The following is a 16,244-nucleotide window of genomic DNA, read 5'->3' on the forward strand; positions in this document are numbered from 1 at the left end:
ATTGCTAATAGTACTTTAATTTTTAATGAAAAGTCAAAATTAATACTAAGTCCGAATGTGTTAATATTACACGATACCAATGATCCCAAAACCAAAACTTTTAAATATAGAAATTTTTAATTAACATTATTTTCTATTTCTATATGTAAGTTTTGTTCCATTTAATATCGATTTGAAATCAATTGTATTCGATATATCTCGAATAACGTCATGCGCACATCCATATGCGCGTCGTATTGATACTGCGACAAGTATCATAGATTTTGACATCGTTCGGGCCAATTTCTACATAAAAGTATATTTGCCATTATTTAAATTTTATTTTAGCTAAAAAATAATCTAACAAACTGAATATAATAAGCATTGTTTATCGTTCAATATTAATTTATAAATTAACAATAATTTAATTCAATAAACTTTTATATCAATATTGTTATTTTATAAATATTCTGTTACAATATTATAAGAAACAATGAGTTCATTACATCTTGGAAAAGGTAAGCTGTGCAATCACGTTATTTTATTGTTTTAAACTCAACAGTAAATGTTAAACAAGTTTACTTATTACATAAAAAATATCATCTATAGGTTCTATAAAACCAGCAGAAATTGAAGGACAAGCAAGATTGTATAGTATGAAATTTTGTCCATATGCTCATAGAATTCGTCTAATACTTTCCATTAAAAAAGTTCCTCATGATATCGTTAATATTAATTTGAAAAACAAACCGGAATGGTATTTAGAAGTATGATATCTCATTTTACATTTACATTAATAAGAAGATTTAAGCAAAGTATTATTAACATAAAATTTATTAATGGAAGTATTAATATAAAATTAAAACAGATTCATCCCGAAGGAAAAGTACCAGCATTTGTAGATGCAGATGGTAAAGTAGTCGTTGATTCAACAGAAATTGCAAATTACATAGATAAAAAATATCCTTTACCTGAATTATATCATGAAGAAACAAAAAGTCGTGATTTAGAATTACTCGAACATTATTCCAAGGTAATTTTGAGAAATTAATATTAAGTATATAACCAATTCACAATGACCATATTTTTAGATTATTGACATTTTCTCAAATTGTATACATGGTAAAGATTCAAGAACATTACATGAAATAGTGGATGAAATAAGTAATCTTTTAGAAGAATTTGAGGATGAATTAAAAATGCGTGACACAGATTTTTATGGAGGTTTGTATAAAATAATTTATTATATCTTCATTACCTTTGATTGTTTACATTAATTTTCTTAAGGAAATGAACCTAAAATGTTGGATATCCTCATGTGGCCTTGGATTGAAAGAGCAAAGTCATTATCTGTAATTTATAAACAGCCTTTAAATGTCAATAAACAAAGATTTTCAAAAATTGTAAGTATAATTATCTTAGATATATATACATACATATATTCAATAAATATATTTTTCTGATTTAACAGATGAAATGGATTTCTGAAATGAGAGCACAACAATTTGTACAAGAAAATGCATGTTCTTATGAAAAATTTGGGCAACTTATTAACGAAATGAAATCTTCTGATGTTGATTTCGATGCTATATAAAGATATTATCAAAATGTTCTAAAATGCTTTTATAATATGGTAGACAAAAGAGAAAAAGTAAGAGAGAAAAATATTTATCATTATTATTCCTAATAGACTTTGCTGTATTATTATCTTTTTATTCAAATAATCCATTTTAATCGAGTCTAAATAAAAAAGAATAAGTTATTTAAAAAAAAGAACTGAAAATCAGTTTCGTGATTTATCGTGACACAATGACAATATATAAAACATGCTTCTTAAAACGAGTTGTTTTTTTAATTTCTTAAATAATATTTATATAGTACTCTAATCGTATAAGAGATACATCATACACAATGACGAAATTATCAACACGTGGCCTCCCTGCTGCTCGAAAAGATAACGAGTTCCCTAACTTCGACATTCTTTTCTAACTAGCAGCGAGATAAGATCTAATATTTGAGAGTAATTAATTAATTTGATCTACCTTGCGTATGAGTCCCATTAGTATATATATTATATATATTTACATATACAAAGATAGAAATATTCAAACGTTTTGACAATATACTAATGTATATTCTAATATAAATTAATCTATGTAGAATGAATTTCTTCTATATTCAAATGAGCAATAAATCTCAATCTCATTTGTAAAGCAGGTCTCAATCTGCGAATGATACATTCAACTTCATTTTTCATCATATCTCCAACGAACATATATTTTATGTGATATCTATAATATACGATGTTAAGGTTAATTCTGTTAGTAGTAAAAGATTGATTAATTCTGTATGTAGTAAAAGATTAATCGTTTTAACAGTTAAAAAGGATACAACAAGTCACAAACTGGATCCATATATTTCAAATGTGCTTGTGTACGATCCACTTGTTCCAGCATTTCATATAAACTAACTGCTAGATCAACTATGCAACGTGGTCTCTCTGCATTAAACCTTGCTAAGGTAGGTCCAATTAAATGACAAGCATATATCAATTGTTCCTCACTATTTACCACAGGTTGAAGTTTCTCTTTAATAAATCTAATAAATATATGAAAAATTATTAACAGAATCAAAGTCTCTACTATCATTGATATAAATTTTTTTTTCACTTACTGAGGCATTGTTGTAATTTGACCTGCTCCAGCATGATGCCAAATTGAATGTGCTAATGCAAGCATATAACTATATTTATTTTCAAGTAAACTATTATGCGTAATATTGAAATTAAACATCTGGAATGGTGTTAAATTATTATACTGCCAATTTGCTAAACCTGGACTACTTATAATTTCCACAAGTCGGTCATGTAATGTCGACCAATAGCACTCTGGTAAAGCAGCTAAAAGTAATCCAACGCAATTTATCCATAAATGTATTTCGTTAGATGGTACTACAGTATACCTATTATAATTCAAAAAGTAATTAATATGAAATGTATATGGTGATTTAAAGAATTAATAAAGATTATACTGTACCCTTTAGCAACAACGTCGAGTAATGAATTAGCAACTAAATTTGGAGCTACAGGAACAGCCATTAATTCTACACATGTAACATATAATGCATGTGCTGCTGGATTAGGAAACTCATTAAATCTCCAATCAGTAGCTGGGAAATGGGCTGTACCTGACATTGCTTTAAAATAGATATTTTCAAAAATTAAATTGATTTCTACAAATACATTTTTAAGCTCATAACAAAATATATTGCTTACTTTCTACAATTCTCTGTACAAGTCGAATATAATAATCCAATTCTGGTACCCAAGTAATAGCATCGTCGGCAGATCGTGCCATATACATTTGATAAGCTTCAGAAAGTGCCCATCCTGGTGCTCTAATTTCTCTTAACGATCCAAGAACAGCAGAAACTAAACGTCGTTTTAAAGGTGGTCGATCTCTTAATTTACGTTCGTAATAATGTAACGTATTATACAGATATGTCACAGGTCGATCTATGAAATAATAATTTTACATTAACTTATCAATTTATAACATATAAATTTCTTAATAATATTATACGAACCATGAAATTTATATAAACAACCTAAATGTTCCAATAATATTTCCAAACTTTTTATTACAGGTGGTATTTCCAAATACCTATGTACAACTATATCAAACACAGGTAAAAATCGTAAACACACATTTCCAAAATATACAGGTAAACTTTGATATTGACTAGGACCACCACTAGCTTGCTCCATGATACCTTCTGGAGCAAACTTTTCTGGAAATTTTCTATGAAAAGCTAGATGCTTTTCGTGCCAATTTGACTGTTTCCAATGTTCAGGCGAATTTTCCTTCACAAATTCTTGAACTCTATTTCTAAATTCAGCAGCTTTAAGCAATAATAGTTGAATAATAAAAAAACATACTTGTGCTTCGCTTCCTTCTTGAGTTCGTAATGCCTAAATGATAATAGATATTAATACTTCATATATCATTTATTTTCTAATATGGATACTTACTAAGCAAAGAACTAATCTATCGATTGTCACTATATTATATTTCCATATCATGTCATTGATTGTATCTACACATTTATTAACATGTTGTCCACCAACACTGTTAGCAAATTCAAATACTAAATAATCACAAAATTTTCGAAGATGAGCTGATAATGCTCTGGCTCCTATTCTTTCTAATATCCTATAACAAATATTATTTACAATAATAATCAATGAAATAATAATAAATATAGATAACATAATACATACTTATATGCGATTGGACTAATCCGATCAGTCTCAAGTATCATTTTCCACAAAAGACATAAAAATAAAGGAGGTGTGCCAGGTACAGAAAAATGAGCAATTATATCATTTTCATTACTCATAGATGCCCAATTTCTATATTCCTCTTCTACAGCTTTCTGGAAATATATATACATAATTTGTTTATTTTCATAACATTATCAAATTTCTTATAACGAAAATTACCTTTATTTGTTGTTTATTTTCTTTGGCAACACTATTCTGTTGAAAAAATTCACTTAATACTGGTGGAAAACATTGCAAAGTATGATTAGCCCATGAATGCGGCGTGTTTTGCATAATAGTATTCAATAATTCTTTACACCAAGTGCCACTAAGACTTTCTGCTCCAGTACCTAATAGATAAGACATATAGTTTTAATAATAAACAATTTGTTATTTATATTTATTATACAATTTTAATAATTTACCTGTCACATGCATAGATCTTGCTAAAGTAAGAACCAAAGCTCTATTAAGTTCTTCAGATTCCGCAGATACAAGTGTTTTAGGCTCTGATAAGAATCTCGATAATTGCGGTTGTACTTCTGCCGAACCTAAGCCAGTAATTAAACGAAGAGCCGTACTTTCAACACTAAAAAAAGTAAGTTTATAAAAAATAAATTATATGAAGTATCTAAAGAATTAAAAAGTCATTAATTTATAAATAATACCAAAGATGAAGTTGTGTTTGATTAGTTTGTGGCACAGCAGCAAGACTATGAAGATGCGATAAGAGTTGAACTCTATAATGTGGTTGTATATGATGCATTCTATAACTAAACATTTCCAACAATGTATATAATGTTCCCCATGCATGAGACTTAAATACTGTTGGTAATAATTGACCTAGAAAAAAGTATAAATAACGATAAATCATAAGATATTCGTAATGTTTAGATTATTATAAATGTTTTACATAATACGTACTTATAAAACCCTTTATACCAAGACTTTCAATTTCTGTATAAACTAATAGTCTACTATAAGTCTCAACTAGAGCCGGTGCCAAGGCCATATTACTTTTTGATTGTGCTAGTTTGATAACATGAGTGACAATACTATGAATCAAACTCATCTTAGAATGTACAGTCAGTGAATCTAGTATTGACATAGAAAGAGGAGTAGTTGGACCACTTGCCAAAGCAGCATTATTTTGTAATGTTTGTAAAGGCTGTTGCTGTTGACCCTATTTAATTCAAAATAATTTTGTGAAATATAGATAAAAATGATAAAAATGTAAAATATAAATAGATAAAAATATAATTTACCTTTGGATTTCCTAATATAGTATCAACTAATGCTGCCATTGGTCTACTGAAATATTCTTGATTTGTTGAATAAGCATTGCACAATAAAGCAATGCGATAATCTAAACCCATACAAAGAGATGTATTTGGCATAACTAAATGCTGCAAAAACCTAAAACAAAAGTCAGAATATAATATATATATATATATAAATATATATGTACAATGCTATAATTATTTAAACTACTTAATCATTTCCTTACTCATGATGAATTTTTAATGTATGTGGAATAGGTCTATGAATATTCGAATGTTCAATTTGAGCCTTTTTAAGTAAATGCATCCATATACATATTATAGCCATTTGATGAGTACAAAGTGCTTGAGTACAATCTGGAAGAGGTAGAGGTTCTTTCTCTGGATACAGTAGATCGTATAACTTCAATACAGGTAAAAAATTTGAAAGCTGAAAATATTTAGAGTGTTTATTATGTATTAATAAATTGTTTGGTATGTTTTTACTTACTGGGTTCCGTTGAATACTTCCAGAAATGAATTGTAATAAAACCCACATCAAGTGATCTCTTCCTTTTCTTAATTCTCTACCAGCCAACTAGATAAATATTTATATAATATTATAATTTATATATGTACACACATATATATATATATAAAACATAAAAAATGTATCATTAATTAATTATACCTTATCATGTATTGCCATTACAAGACTTGGAAAAGATGCAAATTGGAAAAGTACAAAATAAATTAATTGAGATGAAAGGTGTAACCACACCCAATGATTAGCAACAGTCCCATCTGTTCCTTCTGCTGGTAAAGGATCATTTTCAGATCTTTCCATAGCCAAAATAACAAGTTCTACTAACTGCTCTTCTAATACTATACATCGTTGTTTATGCTATAAATAATGGATAAATATTTATTACGCATTGTTTATTTTTTATTTTAATTTTTTTTTCTTTTTTTTTTTCTTTAATTATAGTTGCTATACATGCATACATACTTGTTTCTGAAGACCAAGCATGGAGCATACCATATCTCTACTATAAGGTTGTTCTAAAACATATCTCAATAACTCAGTTTGAGGTTTCAATAAATCTTGATCATATGGAAGATTTCCTTTCAATGAAAACTTTAATGTAGTAGGATCTAATAACCAAGGGTTTATTAAATGATCAGCATAACCTGTATGTTCCACAACTGGTAACATTTTTGAATGTCCCACAATAGAAACCATTTGTGCTGTAGTTCGAAAACTTTCCACAAAATTTGATAATAGTTTTGCTAGTTTCTGTAACAAATACTTATAAAATATCTATATATTGTTTAAGTTTACAATACTTTTTACTTACCCAGTGTGGCCAATTTTTATGATCTGGATAAGCTTTTTGAATTTCATTAACAATAAAATATCCTGGTAACAAACAAGCATTTCTATCAAAAATATATTCAATAACATTTTCTAAAGCTTTTAATTGTGGTTGAATAGATGCATTTAACCTTGCAGGTATTGTTTGAGCTTTTTCTATACAACCCTGTAATAATGTACATAGATAAATTGAATTTATATATACAAATAATTATATTAATATTATATTAATATAATAATATTTACTTTCATTATTTCTCTGACTCCTTTGTAATCTACTCCACCAATAATATGTCGAATAAGAAGGAAACATTCCACCCAAAAATCTTCTAATTGGTATTGTAATTTATCACAGTTAAGTATACATTCGCATACTAATCTGTAATATTATTAGATTTATATATATATATATGTTTTAAATATAATAGATAAGTAAATATTTCAATTTTTAAATCACCTCGCTGGTAAAACATTTGATGAAACCAGATTCTCGAGTAATGACAATAATAATTGCAAACGTCTGTGATTTGTCATAGCAGCTGCTGTTGTAAGAAATTGACGTATTGCATTTTCTTGTTGTTCAACTGTCAGATCAGTCATTGCAGTTGTTAATTCTGATTGCCATGTTGATATTTTGTCTTTTTCATTGTTAGGATTATGTACAAGTACACAACTGAATGCTTCCTCTATAGCTTCAACTTTCTATACATATGTCAAGATTATTTTAATAATAGAAATAATTTTTTTCATTATATATATTTATAGTAAAAAACTACTTCATAAAACAAAAATACTTACTAAAATATCGTTTACTATATTCGCTATTTGTGTATCACTGCCCATCTTTACTTAAAATATTTTGTTTCTATATTAAAAAAAGAAAATAAACTAATACTTTCAATACTTATATCACTAAAAAAAATATAAAATAATCCTGCATTATTACAAATTAAAACTCTCTAATAATATATTCATAATTACAATGTTACAAATACTTCGTATTATCGTCATATCCACATAACCATATTCACGATATTGTTGGCTATTTGTAAATATGGAAGATGCATTTACACGTGAGAAGAATATAACCAAGTATAATGTAAAATACAGTCGATAGAGGCGCTATTGTTACTATTGCCATTTGCAGAACACCTGTTGTTACTTACGTGTATTGGATATGAATAAAAAATTCGATAATTATTTGAATGAAATATATCTTTTTATTATTATTATTTTTTACATTTAATATTACTAAATACAAATAATTTCAAAATCATAAAATCATTAATGGAGGAATAAAACTTGTACATTTCCTAACATTTAACATTTTATTCATTTGTGTTAGAACTTTTTTTATTTTCATTTAATTTATTTTCAACAGATAGATAAATTTCATGCCATAAAAGACTGGATAATTCTTCAGAATCCTTTTCATCTTTAGCAAAATTAAAATAATGGATATAATCACTTTTGTTGGATACATCTGATACGATGATCAAGGAGAAATGATTTAAAGATATAAAACAAATTATCATTTAATAATAAAAAAGGATACATCCTACTATGTTCTCTTTTAGACTACTATAATCCCAATGTACACCAGTCCATTCTTTATACATACGAAGCTTTTTCCTGCAAGATATAAATTTTATGTTAAGGTAATTATATTTATTTATTATTATTTATGAATACTAGCTACATGCCTTCCTGTCTCTAACAATAACTGATCTTGCTGGTTTGGTTTAGTATTTTTAAAAAGATTTCTCTTGATCTGTAAATTTTGATTCTCTTCTACAAATTTATTGTATTCTGCTTTTAATTCAGCCTGAGAACATTAATTATATATATATAAGTGTATATACATATTTACACCTGTATGAAATAATATACATTATATAATATAAAAGAAATATAATTCATTAAACTCACAAAATGTTCATTATGTTTCGACAATTCTTTGTTTTTTTGTTCTAAAACTTGTTGTTCAATATCAATATCTTCTTTTATCATTACCAATTCAGACATCAATTTTTCAAGTTTTTCTTCATTTTCTAAAAAGAAAAAATACAAGAATTGGAAAAAAGTATTTAAAAAAAAAGAAAAAAAAATCTTTGAACAAATAACATTTACCTTTTAATTGTTGATCTTGTTCATGTATAACCTGATTTATTTTCTTTCCACGTTTATTCATAATCTCTTCAAGTTGTGTTATAGTGATACTCGAATATTTATTTTGTAAATTTTTTATTTCATCCATGATTATTTATTTGATAATTTATTTAATAAAATTAATACGAATTTTCCGAATTCGTTTAAATTTAAAAATAATTTTTCTTTAACACAGTGTTGCCAATTTTTAACAACTCTACTGTTAGATTTGTAAATAATCATAGCGATTGGTTAGTGAAAGAAATATTATGATTGGCTTGTTGTTTGCTTGTGAATGAATATGATTGGTTTAATCTCATTGCATGCGAACATTAATAATAAATATATTAATATTTTTCATTGTAGAATATATTTAGAATCGGTATTAGCGATAACACAAGTACAGAAAGAAAAATTCGACTTCATGAAAAGAGAACCTTCATAATGCATTAATGGCCGCAAATAGATAACTAGAAACAATAGATAATACTTTCACTTTCTTGTACAAGTTTATTTTAGAAAATTGTAGTGATTAAGAGTGATCATGCTGTGCTGAATTTGATTTAACATTTAAATTGTACATATATAATTGTTATTATGAGATTCTTATCGTATTATTTAACATAAGAATCTAATCTCTTCATTTGATCGTATTTTTTTCTTATAAACAAATATATCACATAATGATAATATAAAAAAAAAACTTTATAAGATTATCATGTAACTTGTATTTATTAAATAGATAATTATTTTCTCCGCAATATATAGTTTTCTACTTTATATGACGAAGAAAATATATTTTTAATTATAAATGACCGATTATATTTATATTGCTAAAAAGTTATTGTAAATATAACGAGATTTTTAAGAAGCAAAAGTTGTGATGAAGTCGGATCTATAATTTTTCATAATATTCAACAGATAATAGGTATGGAATATTTTTGTTATTGATTTTTATGTTTCTTATACTGATTGATGAATCATACATGAATTTTATTACAGAAAAGAATCTTACAATTAAAGGTCTTCTTAAGTTTGTAATATAACAATTACAATGCCTAGTTCTTATTTATATGCTATAAATAATGAAGGACGTGTGTTTGGTTTATCAACATCTGGGACTATGTGGCGTGAATTTATGTATTTAGGTCTTGAATTTAAACAGCTTTCGGCCGTACCTCATTTTATGTGGGCAATTGGCGGTGATCGCCAAGTTTATGTTCATGTTCATGGCTTAGACATACCTATAAGAATTAAGGAGGAAACTTATGAAAATGAGGTATATTATAAAATAAACTTTTTATGTGTTTAAATGTAAATCTTATTCTTTGTTACTTTTAATACAATTATAGCGCTGGCTTCCCTTAGAAGGATTTAGTGGACGATTATTACCTACAGATAGATATAATTTTTCTAATCAAGATGGTACTGTTGATCGTAGTCGAGATAAAGTTAAACTTCCATCTATGGCTTGGCAATGGGAAGGAGATTGGCACATAGAAACAACGTTGGATGGTCAACCATTAGATCATGATGTAAATATATCTACATGCTATATAAATAAAAAAGTGAAAAATTTTAAATAACTAATATTGTAAAGGTACTAAAATACCTTTCTTATGTAAATATTTTCTTCTTTTATTTAGTCTCATATTCTTCTGTCAGTTCATCCATTTTTTTTTTTTTATTATATTAGAAAAATATATATATAACAAAATTATATACATACATATTCATCAATTTAATTATTGTTTTAATTACGTAAAGGATTGGCTACCATTAATATTGTTTTCTTTTTCTTTATTATGATTATATCTTACAAATTTTTATTTACATGTAGATTTTTTATCAATCGTCCACAACAAGACAAAGAGTTATGATCACAGAGAATCTGATGTTTTGGTAGGGCTGGACATATGCAGTTGATTTTCCAGCAACATATTCAGCGAAAAAACAATGGAAGTCTTGTGTCAGAAGGCGCAAATGGGTCCGATATAGAAGATACAGTGCTATGAACTCATGGTGTGCTATTGCACCGCTTCACAAAGATCCAACCAAAGTAATGATTTTTAATATATACTCAATCATAAACTTGTAAACACATTTATGTAGATTTTTTTCAAAATGCGTAGGAACCATTTATCGATGTAGCTGTTGGTGGAAATCAAATGCCTGGTGGTAATCCTGGTGGTCTAGTAGTTTGGGCAGTAACAGCTCATGGAAGGGTATATAATTTTGAAAAAAAAATATTTTTAATTTTAAAAGTATAATCACACACATACAGGATTGAATATCTATCCTCTTATAGGTGATGTTCCGTGTGGGAACAAGTACAACTTGCCCCGAAGGCCAAAGATGGAGTTCTATTAAATTAAATAATGGACACGAGGTCTGTCAAATTAGTGTAGGAGTAACAGGTCTTGTTTGGGCAACTCTCTTAGCTGGGAAAGCTATAATTCGTACTGGAATTACTAGAGAGAATCCAATGGGTGATGATTGGACAGAAGTAGAACCACCACAGAAAGATTTAAGATTAATACAAGTTAGTGTAGGTACGGATGCTGTGTGGGCAGTTACACACGATGGTAACGTTTGGTTCCGAAAAGGTATCAAAGGTGAGATGAGTGGCGTATGCGAACAATTAGCAGCTGGAACTGGATGGGTCGAAATGTTAAGTAAAATGGCATTGGTGTCCGTTGCTCCAAACGATCAGGTTTGGGCTATCGGCTACGAAGACAGATGTCTGTATTATCGTATGGGTATAACACGGTCAGAATTAACAGGGAAAAAATGGAGATTAATTAACGCTCCTCTTCAATTAAGTAGAGCCAGTAGCAATGCGAGTTTATCTTCGAGTAATAGACACAGTATGTGTGGTACACCACAACAACAACGTCATCAAAGTTGGAGCTCTTTAAATCGACCTCATAGTACCAGCGAAGGAACGACATTGGTTAGAGAATGGGAAGAACAATCACGATCAGCACCAACGCCAACATCTTTGAAATTATGGCAACGTACTAATGATGCTGCGGTTACTAAAAATTCTCAACAAACATCTTGCCAGGATATATATACTACAGAAGAGAAAAAACGATCCGCAAACTCTTTAAATATGAGTGACTTCGCAGAAACAAATGTCGCGAACATAACTATATCAAATGAGTCATTAACTAAAACTGGAGAATCTATAGTTGTCTCTGGTAAAGGTATGAGCAGTACGGTCAAGGTTAATCCAGCCGCTTGGAGTCCTGTACATTCCGTTGGCTCTATGGTTGGTATAGAAGCACATCCAGAAACAGATGGGAGTATTTTTGATCCTGATTTAACTGGCGATTCTGGTGTATATGGAGAAGACGAAAGTGCGGCAATAGTTTATTGGGCTGAATGTGATCCATCATGGTACAAAGTAGAAGCCGGCGCATGTTACATGGATCCATTGAACCCTCCAAAATGGATTTCAGATATTAATGGTGTAACACACGGAGAAATTGCTGAACCATGGAGGATATACATCTTGGAGGAGTTGAAAAATAGATTGAAAGGAATAGATTTAGATTTATCAAAATACGAGAAAGCCATAGAAAAATCATCTTGGGTTAAAAATGGCGATGCAAGATGTAAAGTGAAAGGTAGTAACATGTATCAAGATTGTATTATTGAATTAGAATGGATAAGTAGCGATAGTGGATCGCTAGATTCTGGGACATTAACAATATTAAATTCCGACGGTGCTACAATTCTAATGCAATTCCCAATATCTGAGATTACTTGTGTTATTTGCTGCAGTGAACCAGGCAATCCACGTATAGCGATTCATACCCCAAAATTAATACGCTCTAAAGTTCTTACGTTACAATTTCTAAGCGACGCAGATATGGAAGAATGGCTGGCACATTTAACTTCTGTGTCTTGCCAGACAAATAATATTTATGGAAAGCCAAGTCCTAATTCAATTTGGATCACCAATGCACTAGGAGATGTTTATGTGTACGATCCTGCAATAACAGAGGAAAATCAATTTTGTGAAGACGTTTATGTTCAAGAATTAGACGCTGCTGGGAAAGATTTACCATTTGAAAGTATTTTACAAAATAGTTTTGGATATGGGAGTTCGTTAAGAATAACAGTATGTATACACGACGATGCCGACAGACTTTCATTTAATTTAGTATGTTACACTACGACATCGTTAAAACAAAAAGGCATAACAGATTGTCATGACGTGGCATTGCATTTTAATCCACGACTTAAAGAAAATCTAATAATAAGAAACACTTATCAAAGTGGACAATGGGGCGACGAAGAAAGGAACGGTGGCAGTCCATTAAAACCAGGCTCTGATTTTATATTAAATATTGTTTGCGAAGAACGAGGATATAGAATTTTTATCGATGACACAGAATATACATTTTACAGTCATCGAATACCACCACAAAATATTACACATCTACGTATTAAAGGATTAATGACGTTGTGTAGTGTTCTATACAAATCTAGGTCAATTATTATCGAACCGATAACAATGTTCTGGAGACAAATGGGTGGACATTTAAAAAAAGTTGAAACATGTTCTGTTGGAGTTACATGGGGTATAGGATATGATAATACTGCTTGGGTATATACTAATGGTTGGGGAGGAACTTTTTTGAAAGGATCTGGAACTAGTAATACTGGAATAAATACGATGATAGATACACATAATTATTTTGTCTATGAAAATCAACGTTGGAACCCAGTAACAGGATATACTTCTCATGGTCTTCCTACGGATCGTTATATGTGGAGCGATGTAACAGGTCGTCATAAACGAACTCGGGAACATACTAAATTATTATCAGTGCATTGGCAATGGGTAAAATATATATTACATAATTATTAATACACACACACACATATATATATATATATTTCTCTAAAATGAATAATAATATAATTATCTTAATGAAAGATATCCGACTGGATTACTGATTTTCATACTCCCGGAGGTGTGGACAGAGATGGATGGCAATATGCCACAGATTTTCCATCGCAATATCATGGAAAGAAACAATTTACTGATTATGTACGAAGAAGAAGATGGTATAGAAAATGTCAACTTACTACCAGTGGTCCTTGGCAAGAGCTTGGAAATACAAAACTAATTGACGTTTCTTTATATGTATGAATCAACATTTAAATTTACAATGTAAATATTAATCGTCTCTAAATAAAGTCTTAATCATTTTTCATAATACTTTTACAGACAGCTAGTAAACCTGGTGAAGATTCTCTCATACATGTTTGGGCGGTAGCATCTAACGGTGAAGCTCTATTTAGAAGAGGTGTTTCTGAATCTTGTCCGATGGTAAGAATATTTAAATGTAATGATATTAATACATTTTACAAGAGAGATATTTGTTTTAACATATAGGGTGTATCATGGGAACATATACCAAGCGATCAACCATTAATAGGTATTTCTTGTGGACCAAATGGACAAGTTTGGGCAGTTGGAAAAAATGGTTCTTCTTATTGGAGACTCGGTGTTACATTGACTAAACCAGCAGGTATAATATTATTAAATATTAACATGAATTTATGGATAGAATAATTATTAAAACAATACATTTGCATACATATATTAAAGTAAATATATATATATATATATATATATTAGGTCTACAATGGCAAAATGTTGAGCCACCATCGGGAGCTCAATTGAAACAAATCTCAGTTGGAAAAGATGTTGTATGGGCTTTGGACAACACAGGTAGATTGTCTGTTCGTCGTGATATACAAGCAAATATTTTCCCGGAGGGAAGCCATTGGCAAACATTGCCGGCAATGCCAAATGATCCTATTCATATAGGTAAATATAAATTATATATTTTTATATGTATTTATTCCATAATAATATTTACATAAAATAAATGTATACTCGTAGATATCTCAGTTATTAATTCGAAGCAAGGGTTTAGACATATTTCTGTTGCCAAAGAAGAAGGACAAGTTTGGGCAGTTTCTGGAGCTGGTATAATATGTCGAAGAATTGGTGTAACTAACGAAAATCCAGCAGGAACAGGTTGGGCAACTGGTATAGGGGTAAGTCTTGATCAATTTTTTTGTCTTGCAGGATTTTTTTTTTTATATGTAATTAAATATAATATCAATAAAATATTAACAGGCAAATTGGCAACATGTAAGCGCTGGAGGTATAATAAATAGAAGAAATTAATTGCTTATAAAAATAATTTTAAAAATATCTTTTCATTATATATGTATATATATATATATAATATTATATAGATATATATAATGTAAATGATGAATAGTATGAAAATTTCATACATCGACTACATTCCATAAAATACAGGAAAGTATTATTTTTTAAATTAAATTTTTATTAAATTAAGGAAAATTTATATGATTTTTTTCTATTTTTTTTTCCTTTTTTTTTTTTTTTTACATACATACGCGATAATGATTTATAATCATGTATGAGATAAAACACTCTAAAACATTTTTTATATATTATAGTTGATCGTATTTGTAACATAGATTTGCTTTTATGCAAATAATGGAAATATGTATAATGACAAATGCAAAATTATTTATTTAAATATTCTTTCAAACCATAGAAACGAAATGTACGTATTTAAGTTATAATCATTCTATTTTTACAAACTGTAGGTCTTAGAGAATTAAAAAAAGGGATCAGATTTTGCAACTGGGAAATTCTTAGAACAAAACATAATTCATAATATGAATAATTTAAATATTTTAAAAAATAATATCAATATCACTTAATATATAATCATAATTTTGAACAATTTGTGTGTATGAAAGCAGTATGTATTTTTGAAAAATTATGCTTATGAATAATAATTTGTGATTATCTTCTATATAATGTACTGCAATAAACACAATAATGCTATCATATTTTAAGATATATTTTTATATTATCTAACTCTCTATACACGTTTATATGCATACATATATAGTTTATTAATTATAATATCAATTTTTGAAATGTACATATTGACATTGCAAAATTACAGTATTAGAATAATATGTTTACATATGGAGTTTTCAATAATGGTTATTAATGATTTAAAAATTAGTATAAACAAGAATTTCAAAATTTTATAACAAATAATAGTAAAGATTACTCGTAAATAAT

At 28.5% G+C, this 16,244-nt stretch overlaps 4 protein-coding genes across 5 annotated transcripts; 2 read left to right on the forward strand and 2 right to left on the reverse strand.

Annotated features, from left to right (window-relative positions):
- Nucleotides 1-229: 229 nt before the first annotated feature.
- LOC127072368 (glutathione S-transferase omega-1-like) lies at nt 230-3,027 on the forward strand. 2 transcript variants are annotated; one of them, XR_007785353.1, is made up of 7 exons: nt 230-497; nt 589-746; nt 848-1,012; nt 1,071-1,203; nt 1,267-1,382; nt 1,451-1,630; nt 2,358-3,027. XR_007785353.1 is itself a non-coding variant. In XM_051012774.1 (6 exons), exons 1-6 carry the CDS (start codon nt 473-475, stop codon nt 1,571-1,573), a joined length of 720 nt encoding a protein of 239 aa, XP_050868731.1. In that variant the 5' UTR covers nt 270-472; the 3' UTR covers nt 1,574-1,668. The 2 variants fall into 2 exon arrangements, 1 of the variants encoding a protein (XP_050868731.1); XM_051012774.1 differs by lacking the exon at nt 2,358-3,027 and having other exon boundaries at nt 270-497; nt 1,451-1,668.
- Nucleotides 2,125-7,799, reverse strand: LOC127072326 (mediator of RNA polymerase II transcription subunit 23). The gene is made up of 21 exons (XM_051012661.1): nt 7,733-7,799; nt 7,392-7,636; nt 7,181-7,313; nt 6,918-7,100; nt 6,569-6,856; nt 6,251-6,463; nt 6,071-6,157; nt 5,808-6,010; nt 5,566-5,716; nt 5,225-5,483; nt 4,969-5,143; nt 4,726-4,889; nt 4,481-4,650; nt 4,259-4,413; nt 4,010-4,190; nt 3,565-3,949; nt 3,254-3,493; nt 3,015-3,174; nt 2,653-2,940; nt 2,371-2,577; nt 2,125-2,270 (listed from the first exon to the last, which is right to left on the reverse strand). Exons 1-21 carry the CDS (start codon nt 7,775-7,777, stop codon nt 2,132-2,134), a joined length of 4,071 nt encoding a protein of 1,356 aa, XP_050868618.1. The 5' UTR covers nt 7,778-7,799; the 3' UTR covers nt 2,125-2,131.
- A 398-nt stretch (nt 7,800-8,197) lies between these two features.
- On the reverse strand, nt 8,198-9,293 carry LOC127072372 (putative autophagy-related protein 11). The gene is made up of 5 exons (XM_051012781.1): nt 9,065-9,293; nt 8,864-8,985; nt 8,638-8,759; nt 8,490-8,566; nt 8,198-8,417 (listed from the first exon to the last, which is right to left on the reverse strand). The coding sequence occupies exons 1-5, from the start codon at nt 9,189-9,191 to the stop codon at nt 8,263-8,265; spliced, it is 603 nt and encodes a 200-aa protein (XP_050868738.1). The 5' UTR covers nt 9,192-9,293; the 3' UTR covers nt 8,198-8,262.
- Nucleotides 9,294-9,479: 186 nt separating this feature from the next.
- On the forward strand, nt 9,480-16,003 carry LOC127072327 (tectonin beta-propeller repeat-containing protein). The gene is made up of 12 exons (XM_051012662.1): nt 9,480-10,010; nt 10,085-10,361; nt 10,435-10,617; nt 10,989-11,141; nt 11,215-11,307; nt 11,391-13,937; nt 14,034-14,243; nt 14,328-14,429; nt 14,496-14,631; nt 14,742-14,933; nt 15,009-15,166; nt 15,249-16,003. Exons 2-12 carry the CDS (start codon nt 10,137-10,139, stop codon nt 15,297-15,299), a joined length of 4,050 nt encoding a protein of 1,349 aa, XP_050868619.1. The 5' UTR covers nt 9,480-10,010; nt 10,085-10,136; the 3' UTR covers nt 15,300-16,003.
- Nucleotides 16,004-16,244: the final 241 nt, after the last annotated feature.

The sequence above is a fragment of the Vespula vulgaris genome, chromosome 25 (assembly GCF_905475345.1).
Source record: "Vespula vulgaris chromosome 25, iyVesVulg1.1, whole genome shotgun sequence".
NCBI lineage: Eukaryota > Metazoa > Arthropoda > Insecta > Hymenoptera > Vespidae > Vespula > Vespula vulgaris.

Excerpts from the sequence above, each read along its gene's own strand:
- LOC127072368 (XM_051012774.1), top strand. The coding sequence starts at position 473 with ATGAGTTCATTACATCTTGGAAAAG. Across the intron at positions 747-847 it reads AACCGGAATGGTATTTAGAA|ATTCATCCCGAAGGAAAAGT; the intron begins GTATGATATCTC and ends AAATTAAAACAG. Across the intron at positions 1,383-1,450 it reads AACAAAGATTTTCAAAAATT|ATGAAATGGATTTCTGAAAT; the intron begins GTAAGTATAATT and ends CTGATTTAACAG.
- LOC127072326 (XM_051012661.1), bottom strand. The coding sequence starts at position 7,777 with ATGGGCAGTGATACACAAATAGCGAATATAGTAAACGATATTTTA. Across the intron at positions 6,011-6,070 it reads GAAGTATTCAACGGAACCCA|CTTTCAAATTTTTTACCTGT; the intron begins GTAAGTAAAAAC and ends AAATATTTTCAG. Across the intron at positions 2,941-3,014 it reads CTCGACGTTGTTGCTAAAGG|GTATACTGTAGTACCATCTA; the intron begins GTACAGTATAAT and ends GAATTATAATAG.
- LOC127072372 (XM_051012781.1), bottom strand. The coding sequence starts at position 9,191 with ATGGATGAAATAAAAAATTTACAAAATAAATATTCGAGTATCACTATA. Across the intron at positions 8,986-9,064 it reads ACAAGATCAACAATTAAAAG|AAAATGAAGAAAAACTTGAA; the intron begins GTAAATGTTATT and ends TTTTCTTTTTAG. Across the intron at positions 8,760-8,863 it reads CGAAACATAATGAACATTTT|GCTGAATTAAAAGCAGAATA; the intron begins GTGAGTTTAATG and ends TAATGTTCTCAG.
- LOC127072327 (XM_051012662.1), top strand. The coding sequence starts at position 10,137 with ATGCCTAGTTCTTATTTATATGCTATAAATAATGAAGGACGTGTGTTT. Across the intron at positions 10,618-10,988 it reads GTCAACCATTAGATCATGAT|GGCTGGACATATGCAGTTGA; the intron begins GTAAATATATCT and ends ATGTTTTGGTAG. Across the intron at positions 14,632-14,741 it reads TACATTGACTAAACCAGCAG|GTCTACAATGGCAAAATGTT; the intron begins GTATAATATTAT and ends TATATATATTAG.